This window comes from Hyalella azteca, unplaced genomic scaffold (assembly GCF_000764305.2).
Source record: "Hyalella azteca isolate HAZT.00-mixed unplaced genomic scaffold, Hazt_2.0.2 contig6976, whole genome shotgun sequence".
Classification (NCBI taxonomy): domain Eukaryota; kingdom Metazoa; phylum Arthropoda; class Malacostraca; order Amphipoda; family Hyalellidae; genus Hyalella; species Hyalella azteca.
Genome location: NW_025937115.1, coordinates 504,277 through 523,102, shown reverse-complemented (window position 1 = coordinate 523,102; position 18,826 = coordinate 504,277). Strand labels below are relative to the sequence as shown.

General features: G+C 37.4%; 1 protein-coding gene across 1 annotated transcript; it reads right to left on the bottom strand.

Annotated features, from left to right (window-relative positions):
* Positions 1–9,304: 9,304 nt before the first annotated feature.
* Positions 9,305–15,673, bottom strand: LOC108672655. The gene is made up of 6 exons (XM_018160360.2): positions 15,327–15,673; positions 14,040–14,155; positions 12,922–13,255; positions 12,194–12,401; positions 11,684–11,816; positions 9,305–9,731 (listed from the first exon to the last, which is right to left on the bottom strand). The coding sequence occupies exons 1-6, from the start codon at positions 15,426–15,428 to the stop codon at positions 9,614–9,616; spliced, it is 1,011 nt and encodes a 336-aa protein (XP_018015849.1). The 5' UTR covers positions 15,429–15,673; the 3' UTR covers positions 9,305–9,613.
* Between the last annotated feature and the right edge of the window lie 3,153 nt (positions 15,674–18,826).

Here is an 18,826-nt window from a genome sequence, read left to right as displayed (position 1 = left end):
TCTCGTTGCTGTTGTCGAGACGCCCTCGACTCGATCAAGCTAGGGAGTTAAGTCAACCGAGCGCTGCGCACGTGAAGACGAGGTCATAGAGGCTATAGTTGGTTCCACAAAACTCGTAAATTTTTAAGCGCACGTATTTGGTTGCTAAATTTGAAAACCTGAAGTGGTTTTATTCGAGGGCATGTGATACTGTGAATGTAATATTGTTCCATTAACAGCAACTGCAGTTTTTATTCAACATGAATACATTTCTCAGATCATGTTATTGTTAAATGTGCGATTTGTTATTCGATTTGTTGCTTATAGCAATAGTAGCCTAAAATCATAAAATGAGGGCAAACTGTGCTGCGCTGATTATAGGGTCAGGCGTTCTGGCAATTAATTAGCTCATAATTGGCATTCTATTATGTTGATTACAAGCTTAAGCTTGCAAAGTAAACCGTAGAATGAGGGTCAGGCAGGCTTGCAAAGGGCGACTTCGCTATGCACTTACAAGTACAAATCATATTGCATCGAGAGAGGTTAGGCGTAGAGGTCATTTCAAAGCTTAAGCTGAAACCACCCTCTTCATTCGTTTAGACGTTACGCAACGCTTTTGTTTCACTCGGATATATCAGTACCTCAATTCACCTCAGTACCAGGATAGTCTGTCCGCTAATATTAATATTATCAATATTTATTATATATATATCGCCAATATCAATAATATTTACGAGGATAGTCTGTCCGCTTGAATACCTGCAGTAACTACGCATGATTCAATTTCTGGAAATACAGTTTACCGCGAATTTTGGATTTTCATGCAGCATCGACCTAGTAAATTAAATCAATGCACAGTTCATGCATGGAATAGCCCAAAGAAAAATTGTCTGAAACGTTATTGAAATCTCGGGTGATAAAATAGTTAATGTTTAAAATAGGAAATAGAACAAAACGTGTATAAAATTAAAAATTTGTTGTTATAATCTTGATGTACGTATATAAGAAAACAAGTATATCCCTTGTGTACCTGTGGAGCTAAAATGCGAGTCAGAAATCATTAATTGCAATTCGCAGGCAATGTTCTGCTGTGAGCGGCATTGGAATAGCCTCTCACTCCAGAATCAAAACGCGGCCTCTCAGGTAACTTTTTTAGGGATGGGGATGAAAAGCGTGACTACATCATCCACTTGCGTTGCTGACATCGCTAGGATGATACGTCACTGCTGGCCAAGGCTGCCCTCTAATAGCGCACGAAGTTTACGAGAAGCTTGAAGATGATCGTGATACCAGAATATTCAACATCATTGAACGCTTCATTCTGAAAGCATCTGGTTTTCACGTAAGGTCGACGGAGTTCAAACTCTCAGATTACCATTCTCGCCAGTCGCCACGTGTTTCGTTTCAGCTAAGATTTATCCCAGTTAACGCATTTCCTCAGCAATCGCTTAGAAATTTTACGGTTGATGATAATTCTACTTTAATGCGATGGAAAACTAAAAGGTAATCAGACTACGTACAAATGTTGAAGTGAGAAACAAACCATGCTTGCAATTAAATCTGTGTTGGGTTTCCCTTCTTCTTTGGCTAGCGTCGCTCCCAAATTATGAAATATTTCTGGAGCATTTTAACAATGCAAAAATTTAACTCCACACCTTTCTCGATTGTCATATTAGTTACTGGGTTACACGGCAACAAACGCGTTACGCCGAACTTTGTTACAGTCATTTTAGTGGTAACTGCTTGTACGACTTCAAAAATGAATGTTGGGGCATACAATTGGACGTTTGCTTGTGGCACAGCGCTCTGGTGACTACTGAAAGCCAGATAAAAACCACAGCTAGCATTAGATGCTCAAATTGTACAGCCGTTCGAATTTATCGATTTATCAAGGTGGAATCATTTTCTCAGTTTTGTGTATCTATTAGTAAAGTGTACCGATTGGTGTATACAGAAGTATATCCCACAGTGTTATAGTGTATCCCACAATGAACTAAACACACAAATACTGACATTTTTAATTAATTAAAAACTTTTTTCGAGTAAGAACTTGGAGTTAGAGGTTAGAAGCTAATGGTAGATAACTAAAACTGCTTTCCGTTATCAATCGAAAAGCTTTAGCTGGAAGTCTCTCGAGTTGGACTGGACTGCTCTGGCAGCAGTGCTCTTGCGCCCTGCATGACAGCAAATGGACAACGCAGGTCGGCTGCTCTGCCCCAACGCTGCTGTGGCGGATGTGATAAATGGCCACGGTCAAGGTTGTGCTCTGCCACCATGATGTACGGCGAGGATGTCATCCTCCGTGAAAGCGGATGAACGGTTATGAACTCATTAGAATTAATGCGATGAGTCCTCTTGCGCATACAAATGAGGGAAGAAAGATCCTATACAAGCAGTTACTGTATTAGAAATGATGATATCTACGCCACTCAACATTTTCATTTGATTGTGAGATGGCTGGCAAATCGACGGGATTAATAGATAATAAGAGGAAAATGCATTTCTATTCATATGTAAGATAATCAGCAAGTAGGTCGAGTTGAAATGGCTTTATCAATACAAAAACCGTTATCTTGTAAGGTCTGGAAAACAGAAAATGTATAACATTTGAGGAAGCCCGATAGATAAGAAAATGCACAATAAGCTAATCCGCATAGCATTCCGAATTAATTTTAACCTTTTATTTGTCACTGCTTGTAATTATTGATTTACGTATTTTTCTTACTGATAAAAGAAATTCAATTATGACATTTACATATGTGGCCTAAACGCAATCGTGAGAAATTTTCTAAATTGATATTCTAATACCGGTCCGACACTTCAGCGAACTCGCGTGCGAACTCGCCTGCGAGCTCGAATGGAAAACCTAACTTAATTTTCAACTGTGGCACGCATAACTCCGTCAATAATGGACGGATTTTCTTCAAATTTGAAATATAAGTAGATAATATCAGTACGCTGCGGAGGGTATTTTTTTCATATAATTGAAGGAGTTATGAGTGCCAGAGTTGAAAATGAAGTTCGAGCTCGCAGGCGAGTTCGCACGCGAGTTCGCTGAAGTGTCGAATCGGTTATTCTAATTAACGTCAGACGGAACCAAATGTAATCCCGTACTTAGAAAATCATTTACATTAAAAAATGGTATATAAGGCGAATTGTACTACATTTTCTACAACCGTTTTCTTGTGGTTTTGTTATATTTCGCGAATATGAATTATGAGGGAAGATATCACAAAATTATGAATTGAATGAATAATTGGGTCAACGGTTAAATTAGCTTTCAATGGTCTGTAAAGAAAATGATTATTTGAGGAGTAACATTCACAAAATGAACTATATGCAAACGACATCATACTTGGTTACAAATTCGCCCATATTATTGGAAATGCAATTGAAGAGGTTTGAAGACTGTCGGTTACATTAAACTAGAATTAATGTGAGTAATCTTAAATTAATACTTATGTGACTCCTAGAGAGGCACCATTAACGCCCTAAATAAAATGAAGTTTTCTTATTTAAAATTTGAAAAGGGTAAACCTAATATCTTTATCAATATATTAAAATAACAATATCTTGATAATATTTTGAAACATCCCTACATTGACAGTTTTCCACAGCTTCACGTAAGGTAGTAGTAAGACTTTCACGCAGAGATATGTGGATTAAACAGAGATATTACTATTTCATTCAGGCATTACTTTCGCATAGAGATATTACTATTACATAGAGGTACTTCTATTACGTACACTAAGGTACCTCTATTACACAGAGATATTCCTATTTCACAAATTTAATTGGAGTTGTGAAGGTGATGGCTATAAATTGAAAATTCAACGATAAGGCAGTTGAGACCTCTAATGAAATTGAAACCTATATCAACATTGAAATAAACATTATAGGGACCGAATCTAACCTGTATTGAAAAAGAGACTTTCTGAAAGACATTTCAACGTTGTATTGTTATTTGATATATTAACATTATACTGAATATGACCAAAATTATAGATAATCCATTAATAACTCTGCCACTATGGGTGGTTATTTGAAGCCTGGCTCTGGGAGCGGAACAGCCCCGAGAAGCACAGGTGCTGCTCGGGCTCGATCAAGGCGACTGCTCTGCCACTTATCGTGTCAGGGTCCGGATAATGTACGATTACTTGAGAATAAATAATTAATGAAAGCATTTTCAGCGTTTACTTAGCCTTAAGTCTGTCGCCGGTTCTTAACATCGCAGAACATTCACAGCTTGTTGTGGTCTCGAACTCGAAACTCAATGCTCCAATTATCCGCCCGGCCTCCTCGCCAATTTCGACATCGGTAAGTGTCCATTTTCATCAGAAATGAAAGATTTAAGGTTACTTCGCCTTTCAAATACATAAGTTGTGACGAAGTTTGCTGAAAAATTATGGTTTGAGTGGGATATTCTTTAACCGACGTACAGCTGTTTGAAAATTATCAGCTGTATTCGGAATGACGGGATTCAGGATAGTGATATTTAACTGATGCGCTTCGAATTAATGGGATTCAGGATAACGGCACTCGGGACGATGGGATTCGGGTTTGGGATCAGAGATTATTTACCCTGAGTATGCACCAGATTAGCCTGCTAGATGAACATCACGCTCAAAATTCTCAAATTTTCTACTCATGTCACGAGGAGTCTAAAATAACTTACTGTTATAGTAATGATAAAACATAATTTCTAGAGTAGTCATCCAAGCATCACGTAATGCAACAGCTCTGAATGTTGCTAATTAAATTCATTTATGTAGCTAATTCAAACATGACTCTCAGCACGAGAGAGCTCTGGCTGTTATTTATATTAATTCAATGCATACATGTTGTTAATTGAAATATCACGAAATACACATGACAGGCCAGGCTGTTATTAATTTAATAAACATGGATATATGTTATTAATTCAATGCATTTATGTAGTTAATTCAATGATTACGTTATGCAAAACACAACTCTGACTGTCTAGTGACACCATACACATCATATGCAATACTCATTTGGGCAGTGATTCAAGCTTTACAATTTAACAAACAGCAAATGACAGCCAAGATATTATATAATTAGTGTCTTTTACCTGAACATTATCACACGATAATCTTGAAGGGTCAGGGTCACTCAATTATTGTAAAAAGTAAATGGGAAACAATTGCTTAAATATAAACGAGTCATAAATTCAACAATATTCGTAAGCTGCACCTCATCAAATATTTCCCTCTACATTCACGCAGAACTGAGAGCGACGGTCAAACTCGTTCATCGTCGTAGAATTTAAAAACGTTCTAACATTTTTGAGTATTTGGCCTAAGCGAAGGTTGGCGCCGGAAGCGTAGTTATTTTGGACGTTTGCCATAGTAATTTGCAATGGAAATGCATGCAGGTAATTGTTGTGTGGTCTCAGGGTGAGCAGCATGGGAGATGTCGTGAGGTAACCTGAGAGAGGAAGGCTTGTGGTCTGTCGAGCGCTACGAGAATTGAGGAAGGTTAAGGTCAAATGGTAATGCAGTTCACTTTTTCTACCAATTCTCATACGAGATAGTCTTACTGATATATTATGCGCTCAGAATTAACCCGGACAACTTTTATTGAGTTTTAAGTTGAATTCTTTCAGTGACTACATATGCTACACGTAAACTTGCCTATTAAGCGACCAGATGTCTTGGCCGGCTTCTCACGTAAAATGTTGGCTGGCTCGACATGTTGAGTATCCACAGACGTGAAAATGATCGCGACTGGCATGATAAATTAAGCTCGACGAGGGCCTCATGTTTATCATTCACATTAAAGGTTCAGGAGATCAAGTGAATGCCAGTAATACGACAAGTGCACCAATGAACATTGCCCGCGTCACGCCGTTGTGTCCGAGCATCAAGATCATAAAGATGTATACCCTTTAATTATGTCGTGTCTTCATACGTTTTTTTTAACTATGTCTTTAATTTAAAAGTTATCTTCCGTTGTAACTATTTTCAGGGATAGTATGAGCAAGTTTATCTCTTTGAGAATTGCTAGGTGATATTTTTGTTTCCACAATTGACTTCATATTAGGTTATGCGAGATGTTTTCAAGTGCCATTAGTTCTGCACGATTAAATTACGTCGATAAGCTTTCAGGTTTAATTCTGCGACTCGTGCTTTCCGTAAACACCTAAAAGATGCTAAATTTCTTTAAGAGATAAAAATTGTTTCGTGTATCGGGATCCGTAGGTCCGCTCTAAAAAACTATCAAGTTTTTCGCTGATTAATTTTTCGCTGATTGAGGCACAAATTTAGTCAATACCCGAATAATACATTTATGGGGCATTAATGATAATCTGATGAAGTGCAACATTGTCATTCATCATCATCGCTCAAATTCTGAAAATGATACTGGCTTGTCAGGCTATCTCTTCATCAACAACGCTGTTACCGTATATTTATCTATAAACCCTCCTAGACGTCAAGCTTGCCTACATGACGATTATACGTATCTAGCTTACCTTTATCGTAACAATTCGGGAATATGACTCAGGGCCTTGCATGCCTTGTTCTCTACTCCCTCTCTAGGGTAAATTTCTACTCCCTCTCTAGGGTAAATTTCTACTCCCTCTCTAGGGTAAATTTCTACTCCCTCTCTAGGGTAAAGGTTCCTGACGAGCACCAGCACTTATACTTTATATGGATGTACTCCTTCGCTGAAAACACAAAACTCTAACAGAACAATGACGGAGTTTAAAGTCTCAAAAAATAGGAGATGAAAAAGTCTCGAAATTGTGGAGTCTCTGAACTAAGATTCAATGAGTTAATGTTACCAGTGAACGGGTTTACATGTATCATTGCCACCAGAGATTTAAACGTTCGAGTAAAAATTAAGCCATATTCATTAACCTTTAAATTAAATTCTTTCTTATTTTGAAGACTCAAATGATGAATTTTCTAAGGACGGAAGGTGTTCACCAACTTATAAGATTAGAAATTTAATGAAGGGATTTAATGTCGGTGACTCGCTCTGAAAGAGGTTTCACGTTGTTGATCTGTTCGATACTGAGTGCACATAGCATAAATAAATATTTATGTTCAAGTGATTGTTAATTTACACATTAATAACAAATAAGATACAGCCCACTGTGATCTAAAAATCTTCAAGAGTTGGAAACGAGTTACTTTGCTGCAATTCCTTTCCTTGATCAGAACACGAATAATAATTAATTCGTGTCTTTTCAATATACAATCATTATTTTCGTTGTGCAGTTTTTTCCTGAGTGATTTTGTATTTAGCCCTGAGATATTCCATATGTGGAGCACCCAGACCTGATATATGAACTTAACGCCCCCACAGCAAGCTTAGGGTTTTGATGTTGAAGGAAAGAATTCATGCAGTTAATTTGATATGAAACTGACAGACAGACAGCAGCTGTCAGTTAGCTCGACTTAATCTCTGAAAACTCGAGCTAAATAAAAAGGCTGACTTGAAGTACGCACACCACATGGAAGATCAGGACTTACAATTGCATGGTGTTTCTCTGCTGAATTCATCGGGAGAACTTGATACGTTTAGCATAACTAGAAATTGAAAATCTTATCCCAAATAGTGATGATAACATTTTCAATTCAAAATAATTTGTATATGAATGGAATAAGCTGCTTCAAAGTTTCAACTCAGTTATTATGCGGCACTTGCTCGCTGGTGAAACTCGAAGGAATCGTGCATAGTTCGATCCTCGTAAAACTTGAGCTCGAATTTACGTTTCATGGCTCAGTGGCCAGCCGAGCAGTAATATCTCCAAACGATTGCAGATCTACAAATTATCTCAGGTAAATATTTCTGAAGTCCAAATTTCGCTAAAGAATAGACAATCGATGGGAAATGAGTCTGACGGTATACGTTGGTGGCATCGAAATCATTTTTCAGTACTTCTACCCTTGCAATTTATTACGCGCATGTATGCGATCGGAACTGCAGAACAGCATGCGCATATGGATAACAATTGCGTGCGCAGTAGACTGTACGTGTATGGGCCCAGTCTGCTCCCGCCCGATCTTTGAACAGCTCGCGCGTACCTGCCATTTAATCCCCATATCCGCGCACGCTTTGCGTTTTTATGTAGCGTTTACATGGTATGGTAAAGTGCGGGTCGTTTTGAAGCGGGCAGCTTTGAATTAACTGCTCCCATAATCCTTAGTTTCTAGTTTTAGGAACATATTTGGCGGTCGACTGGTGGCCGGCGGTAGGCCGGTACTTTTTTCCCCAGATATTTCAATAAGCAGACAAGTGTGAGCTCGTAAAGTTGAGGTTGAACCTTGCCCTGGTCATGTATACATGATGAGGCTTTATAAGTGGGACTTGATTGTCTGACTTCTCCCAGGGTCACGTACGAGTGATGGCGTAGGTCCTGTTGCTGGCAACTTCGTTGGCGAAATTTTGCTTTTACCTTGGATTTCTTGGGGATCGCGATGCTGACAAAATTTGTTGAAGTAAACTATTGAAGTGTCTCGGAGTCATCTAAACTAAGAAAATTTTTGTGTAGTTTAGCTGGTATAAAATGATCAAACTTATTCAATTGTGCAGGAAGTAGGTAATTATAGATACACTTTGTGTTTTGATTAATTGATAGTCGAAATTAAATTTAATTTAAATTTGTGCACATGGAAACCATCAATAGCACACCACATATCCCTCATTCGTGAAATTCATCATGTGACAGCGTCTTTTCCAGCAAATATTCAATTACGCAAAAAACACATGCATGATATGATTTTAGTGGAATATCAACTGTGTGTGACGAATTGGCCAAATTACCTTCAGCACAACAAGCCACGAAATAAATCACTGAATAGATTGAATAGATAATAACTGAAAAGTCTCGTATATAAATCACTGAATAGATTGAACAGATAATAACTGAAAAGTCTTGTATTAAGGCATACCTTGTGTAATGGCGGAGTTTGTTGCAGTCTAATGCCGCACCTCATAATTTACTGGTCAAGTTTTTGTGCAGACTATTGCCTTCTCGACACTGATGAACGATCTGGTCATAGGCACTTTGCTCTTTCCATTAATATTCAGATAATAAATGCGCGAAACTGCGCGGGAAATTCCTGATGGACGTTCATCTAGGTAAAGATCGGATGAAAATGCGTTTCAGTTGGCATGAAAAATTAGGGACGACCATCCTGTTTGTAGTGTAGTTTTGGTTACTTTGATTTTTCACACAATATTTTGATATGTTCAAAGAACTCTTTACGAAATTTTGATGAATCCACATTGTTAACTTCTCTCACTAAAAACATTTATCAAGAGAGTTCCATGAGACATCTTTTTAGATAGAATTTATTTTAACTCCGTTTATGCGAGTAAATTTTAAAGGCTTTCGAGGAATGTAAACTTGATTAAATCTAATTTAGCTTAGTACAATGGTCCAACGATAAATATTTCACCAACGTACAATGGTGAGAAAATTCTAAAATTATCCTAAAAACTCTCATCATCTATAGTTGACTTTAATGGAACAAAACTGCGTGTGAGAATTTAATGTCAATGAAGTGGACAAATGGGATTCGAAACTACCTTAAGTTTAATATATGTATAAATATTCATTTATTAGCATGAATTTCTGACATGTATCCATAACAACAGTCATCTACGCTTGCGTAGTTTTGGGTCTGATATTTCTGAAGCGGCTGTTGTTGTAGATGAAGACGTAGTCTGGGACGTTGCTCAGGTGGAAGTCGTAGAGACTGTAGTTGCGAGCCGCGAACCTGTGAAAAAAAAATTATTCATCGCATCATAGAATAAATTCTCATATTATAAAAATATTTTAACGTGTAAATTTTAGCTAAATTCTCATTCCATAACATATTTAGGAAGAGCTTGTAGTAAAGTGTGTAATGCATTGTAAGATCGTTCTTGAGGTACAAAATAAGTAATTGTTATTATCGTACAGCTCGAAAAAATGCATTAACTAAAAAGCATCGTTAGTGGAAGACCGAAGCTCGATAGCTCACGGCCAGTAATAATTGGCGTTTGTGTGGAAAGCATTTAATTAGTGAGCACATCGATCGCCAATAACGATTGTGCAGCAAACAGCATTGAAGAAATTGCGCCCAAAATTAAAAAGACTCTTAATGGGTTTCCAACTAATAAATAACGGCGTCTTACTGCCTGCCAAGGGATAATTGAACTGGTCAAGACTTGAAATACAGATCAGTGAATCGATGTTTACCGTATTTATATCATTATCAAATGGTATAGTACGTGTTTTGTACATGCAGCTGCTTGCAACAAAAAGCATTATATTTACAACATAAAGTTTAGTTGCTACTCCCTATGAAGATAGCAAACTTCGCTTACAAGAACTCCGCTTATTAGCTCTGCATAATGTACTGTAAAACGCTGTTCGTTTTGTTGGGTTTTGGTTTGACGTAAGTCCGCGTTTTTTAGGATAACCACGGTTGCAACAACAAATATCCCGTTTATTGTATTAAAAAGTTGTATCTGTAAGAACAAACAAATATATTAGCTCTATAAACTTCATTGTATGCCTATAATATTCAAATATAACAAATAATAATCAGAACAATAAACAACTTATATGAAGACATAAATCAACGCACCGAAATATTGTGTGCAGTTTTGACGCGGGCTACGAACTGAGCTAAAATGAAACTATTGATACGTTGTCGGCTATCTACACACTCTAAAGGTCGGATGAACAAGTAAATCATAGGAGCGCATAAAAAATAGACTATTAAAACTAAGCTAACAAAAGGTTCGCTAAAAATATTTACAATGTACCATCTGTAAAATACGCCATTTGACATCAAAACTCTAAAATGTACTGAAAGCGCATGAGTGGCAAATGTGTTTTTAAATCTCGAAACTGAACATGAAGCCTATGGCTGTAGCCCATTAGAAGTTGTTGTTACTAAAGGTATTTCTATGAAGTCTCCTGCCTTTGCTCAGTCGGCAGTAAGTTGAGTTCGACCATACATAACGTATGTAGCATTCTGTGATCAGAACTAAGGGCGCAAATTCTCTTATATTTTATTCAACATCTTTCACTTTTATTTCTGGTCGTGCTTGTTATCTATGCTTTCATTCCGGCACTCTAAAACATCGATTTTTTTAGCTTAGTTTCTGCGAATAACAAATCAAATATTTTAAACAAATTTTGGATCATGATTCCAACATTAATTTTGGCGAAGCCGACTGTACCGGCGAATGGTGTCAATTTACTCCTATTAAATCATTTCGACTTGCACAAATAAATAAAATATATATACACTGAACCGAAAAATTAAGACACGACTCGTAATTGGTTAGACGTGACCGGCGCTCTGTGCGGTGAAACATTATTCCGACCATTTTTTAAATTGGCAATCGGATCATTAGCCTGCATCATCACAGATATATACCATTCTGGATAATAAGTCCAAGTTTCCGATTGTTGTGAAATTTAATCTTGAAACAATAACGTTCTACTTGCGGCCTCAATTGACTTACCATCTGATTAATTAAATATATATCAATAAAGTCTGAGCAGCTTAACATGCGGTTGTTGACCAGAGCCTGTTAGTATCGGATATTGGACACAAGTTTCCGTTCATTGCAGACTTTGATGTTTAACAATGTGAGCAAACAATGTGTTAAACGTCATTAAAGCGATGACGTTTAACACAACTATATACACAGGATATTTTGCGTGTCTTGCCATTTGACAAATTCAGGGTCGTAGGCCGTAGTGAGCGCTCCTGTGACGTCATCACGCGTCCTGTGCTCGACAAACCACACGTCCACCTTCACAGACTCGAAGGGAAAAGTTTCAAGTATTTTCCATTCAGCGTCTGCTCAGAAATAGACCAATGCAATCACCAAAATTCCAACTACCTGTACCGAAAATTTATCATAATGAAAAAATAGAGAAAAAGAAACTGATTTCCTCATGATAGAATTTCGATATGGGCCTCGTAGTTCGATAGCCTGCATGTATCGTTGCTTGGAAAGTGTTAGAAAGAATGTAAAATCTTGGTTCAAAGCATAAAAATACAGTGGCATGCACGATATTTTAGCGATAAATCTTTAATATTCATGAATAACAACCCACCCCAACATCATGTGTCCACTGAACAATGGCAGAACTAGTCACGTACATTGGAAAACTAAGGTGAATGATCGAACTCTATAAACCGTTGATAATTAATAAAATATATAATTTTCCAACCTTCAATATCCAGGGAGAAGAGTGTGACGTGCGACACTTGGGCAGCCAACAAGATGCTCCTTATCGGGAAACAAATAACTTCTCGATAGGTTGGGAAGCCATTGAAAGTTCGGTCATCGGATTCTTCAAAGACTAGCGAAGTCATGCTTTTGTATGAAATAGCAGAATCATGAGGAGATTTTTCAGGTGAGAGTGTTCGCAGCAATGCCTGAAACCACCAGATGATAAATTTCCGAAAAAGTTGGAAAGGTGACATAGGCCGGGCAAAATATTGTTGAAAGCTTGATTATTACAATTTTTCGAACCCTACAGTCAGGACTTATGGACACTTGGAAACGAATACACTCTGAATATTGTTTTTTTCTGGGACAATAATGATACTGACAATTAAAGTTAGTTTTCGTTTAAATTTGTTGAAATGCTTTTATCCGCGTGGTTTATCCCTTGCTGATAAAACAGTCTTTTATCAAACAACCAAAGTAAATGGAAATAGAGTAGGTGCACGCTTGTATTTTTGCTTGAGTGAAAATGTTTATCCCTGAAATTCTCTCAATAATCGTTTCCGTTGATCATAGAAATGATACCTAACAACACAAGTGGGTCAAGCTAACGACTGAAACGAGAGGTTACAATTTCTTACCTGATAAGATGCGTTAGTTTGCAGGTAAGTTATTTGCTAAGCAGCTGAAGGAAAGCATAGTATTTAAATTATAGAATAATTGGATTACCTTGTAGGGGTAAGAATGTGGTGAAATGCACGCCCTGATCGCCTGGCTGTTGCGTTTGGTGTTCAAGAGGAGCTCGAACATGTCGGGGTCGGGCTCTACGAGCAAGCCCGTCCACTGCTGCAAGAACTCCAGCTTCAGTGTGTTGGAGGCGTACACGCCGTCCAAGGCTCCCGCCTCAATAAAATATTCCCCCGTAATGTTATTGCTTATGAACAATTCATTAACAACCCTATCGTAAAATTGGAAAGAAAAACTCTTCATCTCGTATCCGGTAGTCATTTCTATGATGATGTCATTTGATATCAAGGAAGGGCCAGGAGCATCGAAGAGGTACCTGTAATGCGAGGTGGAGCTTGACTAACCAACACATCAAATATAATGTTGAACTTCATCTGGCTGGGTAAACAAGTGATTTCTAGAAATAGTTTTAAATTTATCCAAGAATAAGAAAATAAATCTATCAGCACTAAGTAAGACGGATAAATACGAAATACTTAACCTGTTTCATGATTCAGCTACAAAAAAATTGCATTTAATTATAATTATTGATGGAAAAATTAAATTCTGCACAGATTCCTCATTATTAAACAAGACACGATCATTCATCTAAAAAAATTATGTTTCTTCTTAGCAGGCTCTCTTTACACTGGATGTCGGCGACTCGTTTCTTTTATATTATGTCACACTGAATCAAACATTCATGGAACGTTTGCTTTCAATGTTTTCTTCTCCAACGATGCCACTCCAATATACCTGACCACATCTCTAAATCGTTTGGGGGCCTTCATGAGGGTGTATGGTAGCAGTGTTTGAAACTTAACCTACAGTTCATATAGAGTATTATCGCATTCAGCCGTGAAAAGAATTATTTTAAATCCACCTTCATGAATATTTCTTTTTCTTTTTCAGCCCATTCCGGTCACCCTTGTGAAAATGGGTGTAGTTTTCACTGGATGGATGGAAAATATTTCGGTATCTTCAGTGGAATAATCGGCATACAAGATTAAGTTACAACGTAGAATTCGGTGTACATTTTAAGAATGTCGGATTATTGAACTAAGTGATCTGAGTACGGTCGCTTCACAGTTTTATACATCTACCAAGTATAGTCTACCTACTTCTGACGGATCTCCTTGAGTACGAAAGGATCGTCAGCGTCGAGGGGACCAAGAAGACGATTTTGCAGGACCACTTCCTGCTGCGCTGCGCTGTCGAGCACCGGTAGCCCCGCAAACTGCCCAGGAGCCGCCTAAGTTAAGCTTGACTGCGGATATATAATATTAATTAATTACAGAATTAGTGAGTGAATTAGTAGGAATGAAATTTTTGAGGTTGTATTATACCAGGCGTGTTTTTAAATAAGTTTCAATTATAAATTGAAAAAAAAATGTCCGAAAATAATTTACTAGCTTGAAAGGCCATGTTTTACTCTAATTTTCTATATAATTGTCATGACAATTGAGGCATTTATCTTATCGTATTCTGAGTCCTTTATCGACCAGCTTTCGTATGTCATCGTCAAAGAAGCACAGTCGTCCGATGCCTCTTCTATTGCAGGGCTAAGGACGAAATCGTGAATCGCCTGTTCTCTTCCACCTTTCAGTCCACTTTTTGCATCGGATTATTGCTAATGACAGAGGGTCTCCCACTTAATTTCTCATCGTGAATGTTTGTGCGGCCATCTTTAGAGGCCCGAACCCATTTGCGCACCATTTGACCTATTGTTTAATGTTCTCACCATTAATTTCAGTAATTTGGCTATGAATATCAACTGATTTGTAGTCTCAAGCGCAGAAAAATAGTATTTCAGCATGACTTTGCATTCGGCGGGGTTCTAAATAGGTGAAGACATTTTAAAATCACATCAACTGATGTAGACTCGATCGGATGGTTCCATAATGGCATCTATGGCTTTCCAACAGATCTATAATTACGGAGCGTGCCATGTGCAATGTTTAACGGCAGCCACTGCTCTGCTTCGGCGTTATTTAAAAATAGTACTTACTTCAAAACCACGACTCGGGTGATAGCACAAACGTCCAAATATCTCAATGATGTTTGAGTGAAACCTCATATATTTGGTAAATATTTAACTGATACGCGTTAAACAGTGATTTTACAGATAATATTGGATATTTGAAAAAAATTATCAGTAAGAGTTCTCACGAATTTTGGTTGTAGATGCTATTGTTAATTAAGTCACTACTTTTAACAAATGATATAAGTCAATAATTTGTAAATTTAATTTCACTGACGAATTGTGTACATTCGCATAAATTAACATATTTTGTAGAACGAAAGAGGTAAATTATATGTTGTCAATTCGTTGACTTTAATATAAAGTATTCTTCACAGATTACGGGTAACATTTTATACGAAGTTGTAAAATAAATCAAGTAACCGACCACAATAAAAGCTGCCGACGCCAGGGCGGTGAGGAGGTACGACCAAAATTTTCTGCATCTCTCAGGTTTCCGAAAAAAATTTGGGCGCCGAATGGAGATCATTACAATTTGTAAATTTTTATAAGATGTAAGTGGCAATAAGGTTGTAATTAAGTTAAAATTTAAAAAAGGTCTTTAAAGTTTTACATTTTAACATCTGCCTATAACCATAATGTGGTTTTTATTTTTTCACCGGTTCATATTCTAAAACTATCACAACATTATTTTAATTGTAAATGAATGCGGAGGTGGTATTATTTTCGCCATTCTTAATCAAGTTTAGTAATCAATCAGCTGGAACTGGTATTCTGTCAGATTTCACAGCAAAATTATTTATTGTAAACTTCATTTTATTTGTAGCAAATAGTGGAAATGTTATGGATATTTCCTTTGAATAACGTTGTTGGTATACTCGTCGAATGAGCCACTGAATAATGAACGACATTTAACACTTATTAAAGCAAATAAGATTTTCTCATTAACTATTAGAAATGCACATTAATATCAAATTTGCTTTATTAGATTTTTTCTGCTCGTAACATTGGTTATTATTACAAAATATGTGTAAAATTTTATTTTCAGATAAGAATGAAACTTGAAGCTAGGTATACACTTCCAAGATCAGGAGCATCAGAACGCCCGACACTGTACTTGACAAGCGCACGAGTGGCATTTGCGGGCAGCATCCGCTTATGACAGGTGCTGTAGCAAAAAATTGCAGTATCAGAAGGAAAATTGAGAAATAAAATGCCTACGTGGCAGGAACCTATAATAATCAAATTTGTCTCACACATCCTGTTGAGTTCATATGTATGTGCGCGCTGCTTGCCACCACGTTAGTATAGCATTTCCGTATAACTGAACAGTTCTAGAACTACTGTTGTAACCCCTAGAACTACTGTACGTTGTAACCGGGGGCACTACAACACGTGGAACAAACTCGTTGCTGGCTTTAAGTAAGAATTTATTCATGAAATGCATGTCACAGAAAACTTAAATCAGTGGTTCCCAACGTGGGCGATATCGCCCCCCTAGGGGCGATGGAAAGATTTTGGGGGGCGGTAAAGAAGAAGAGGGCGTTTGGGGGGCGATAGGGGGGCGGCAGTCGGAAGTTGAAGTCAGAAGCTCGAACGTTTGTTTGACGATCTGTACACAACACGTGCAGAGCATCATAACTCCCAGCGATGGTTTTTTCACCCAGATCTGTTTTTAGCGCATTTACTCATTTGTGAAAAAAATGCACTATTGCGCTCGGCCAGAACGGCTGATTGTGCTATTGTGAATTAACGGCCGGACTCGCGGCCGGTCTCACGGCCAATTTCATTATTCAATGATCAAGGAATACCTCTCAAACTAATAAACTTATCTGGATGAAACTTGGTACACGTATTCATTAGGATCCAACGGTAATGTAAAGCTCGTGAAAATTTTTTGAATTTTGCCTTCAATTGTTTTTGCCATACTTATATGGCAATACGTACGGGCCGAATTGACAGTGATCAAGGAATTTCATCCAAATTAGTGAACAGATTCGGACGAAATTTTGAATTTGCAGTCCTAACTACCGAACGGTGATGTTTAGCTCGTAAAATTTTTTTCGATTGTGCCTTCGTTCGCGAGTTTCATTCGTGATTTAAACAGCAATACGTGCTTAAATTCGCAGTAATCAAGAAATTTCTTGCAAACTACTGAACAGATTTGAACGAAATTTAGTATTTTAATACCTAACCTCAGCATCGGTGATGTTTAGCTCGTTGCAATTTTTTCGTTTTGCCCTCGTTTGTGAGTTATACGGCTATACGTAAACGGCGCTTGGTTAAACCAGCCAGTAGAAAAGCCGATCGTTTCTCCTATATCAGTATAACTTGCGAACGAAAGCGAATAAGGACGTGTAAAATCAAGGATGACGGTAAAATAAAAATTTTTTCAATCTAAAAAACACCATTTGGTAGTTAGGAATGTATATTCAAAATTTCGTTTAAATCTGTTCGGTAGTTTGGAAGAAATTCTTTGATTACTGCGAATTTCGGCCTGTATCGCAATATAACTCACGAATGACGGTGATATTTAAAAACTTTTCGCAAGCTAAACGTCACCGTTAAGTTTTGATAAATACATGTTCAAAGTTTTATTGAGCTGCGTTCATTAGTTTGGGTGATATTCCTTGATAACTGAATTTTGGAGATTGGTCGTGAGACCGGCTACGAGTCCGGCCGTAATTTGCCCGAAACGTCCTATAGGTTTCTAGTGCTGAAATGGTTAAAACAGCTGAAAAATACATTGATTCACTAAAAGGGTCCTATTTGTGAAATACACATTTTGTGTTTAACCTTTATCTTTGAAAATTGCAGCGAACTAAATTTTATAGTAAGAGGCGCGTTATTTTATATGTGTCTGTGGGGGGCGCTAGAAATTCACTAGGGAGCCAAAGGGGGCGCCAGCCTGAAAAAGTTTGGGAACCACTGACTTAAATGATCGAATGCATTTTAGGGATTTGTCACGAATCGTTAGAATCATTTATTAAAAGCTGAACCAGCTTTTTTAAACTTGATGCATATCATAATATTTGCCGCGACTCATAATCACATAATCAAAAATTCACGTACTAAGAACTAGAAACTAAGAACATCAGAAACTAAGGCTTGGAATTGTGAAGTGCACAAATTTATGTTCATATATAAAATTTATATTGTGGAAATTTGGGCAAAACTATTGGTAATTGCATGCATACCGCGCCTGAAAAATGAATATAAATATCCAAGCATTAAAAGACTATAAAATCCTTAACCAAGGGAGGGAATTTAGGAAAGTGAATTTAACTTTGAAAGTTAAATTCACGTTCATTGTAAGTTGTGCGATCATCGTAACTCCGCATTTTTCTATTATTATGCGTCAATTCATGCCTAACTGACAATGAACAGAACATAGGATGACCTGTGACGTCACCATAGTATGACCTGTGACGTCACCATAGCATGACCTGTGACGTCACCATAACATGACCTGTGACGTCACCATAGCATGACCTGTGACGTCACCATAGTATGACGTGTGACGTCACAACTATCATTTTAAGAGAGTCGATCAGCAGGTCACCAAAATGACATTTATAATAAAAATGATATTCAGCGCAATAGACTTGCATTTCACCAGCAGGTATCCTTTTGCAGGTCTTGTGAACCTGCATTCAATTTTCAAACCTGCCGACGCTTATTCGATTTTATTTCATCACGTTTATTTTATTTGACTTCCGCTAAAGACTTTCAAATTCAGCAAGGTCGAGCTTGTTCTTCATATTTGTATCATGCTAGCGATGGCCTGACCTAATCGCCTCATTAATTTTTGGATTTTGACGAATTTAGCAGTTTATTGTTCGTTTCGAGAATATTTTAAATAAGATTTATAGTTGCATATATTTTAAACATATGAAGAACATACAATAAACTAGTCCTAAAGGCCAT

Bases quoted from the DNA above. Each gene is read 5' to 3' on its own strand.
- LOC108672655 (XM_018160360.2), bottom strand. From the start codon at position 15,428: ATGATCTCCATTCGGCGCCCAAATTTTTTTCGGAAACCTGAGAGATGC. The intron at 12,402-12,921 runs GTAATCCAATTA...TGGTGGTTTCAG, and splicing joins CACATTCTTACCCCTACAAG to GCATTGCTGCGAACACTCTC. The intron at 9,732-11,683 runs GCAAGACACGCA...TTTTTTTCACAG, and splicing joins GACCCTGAATTTGTCAAATG to GTTCGCGGCTCGCAACTACA.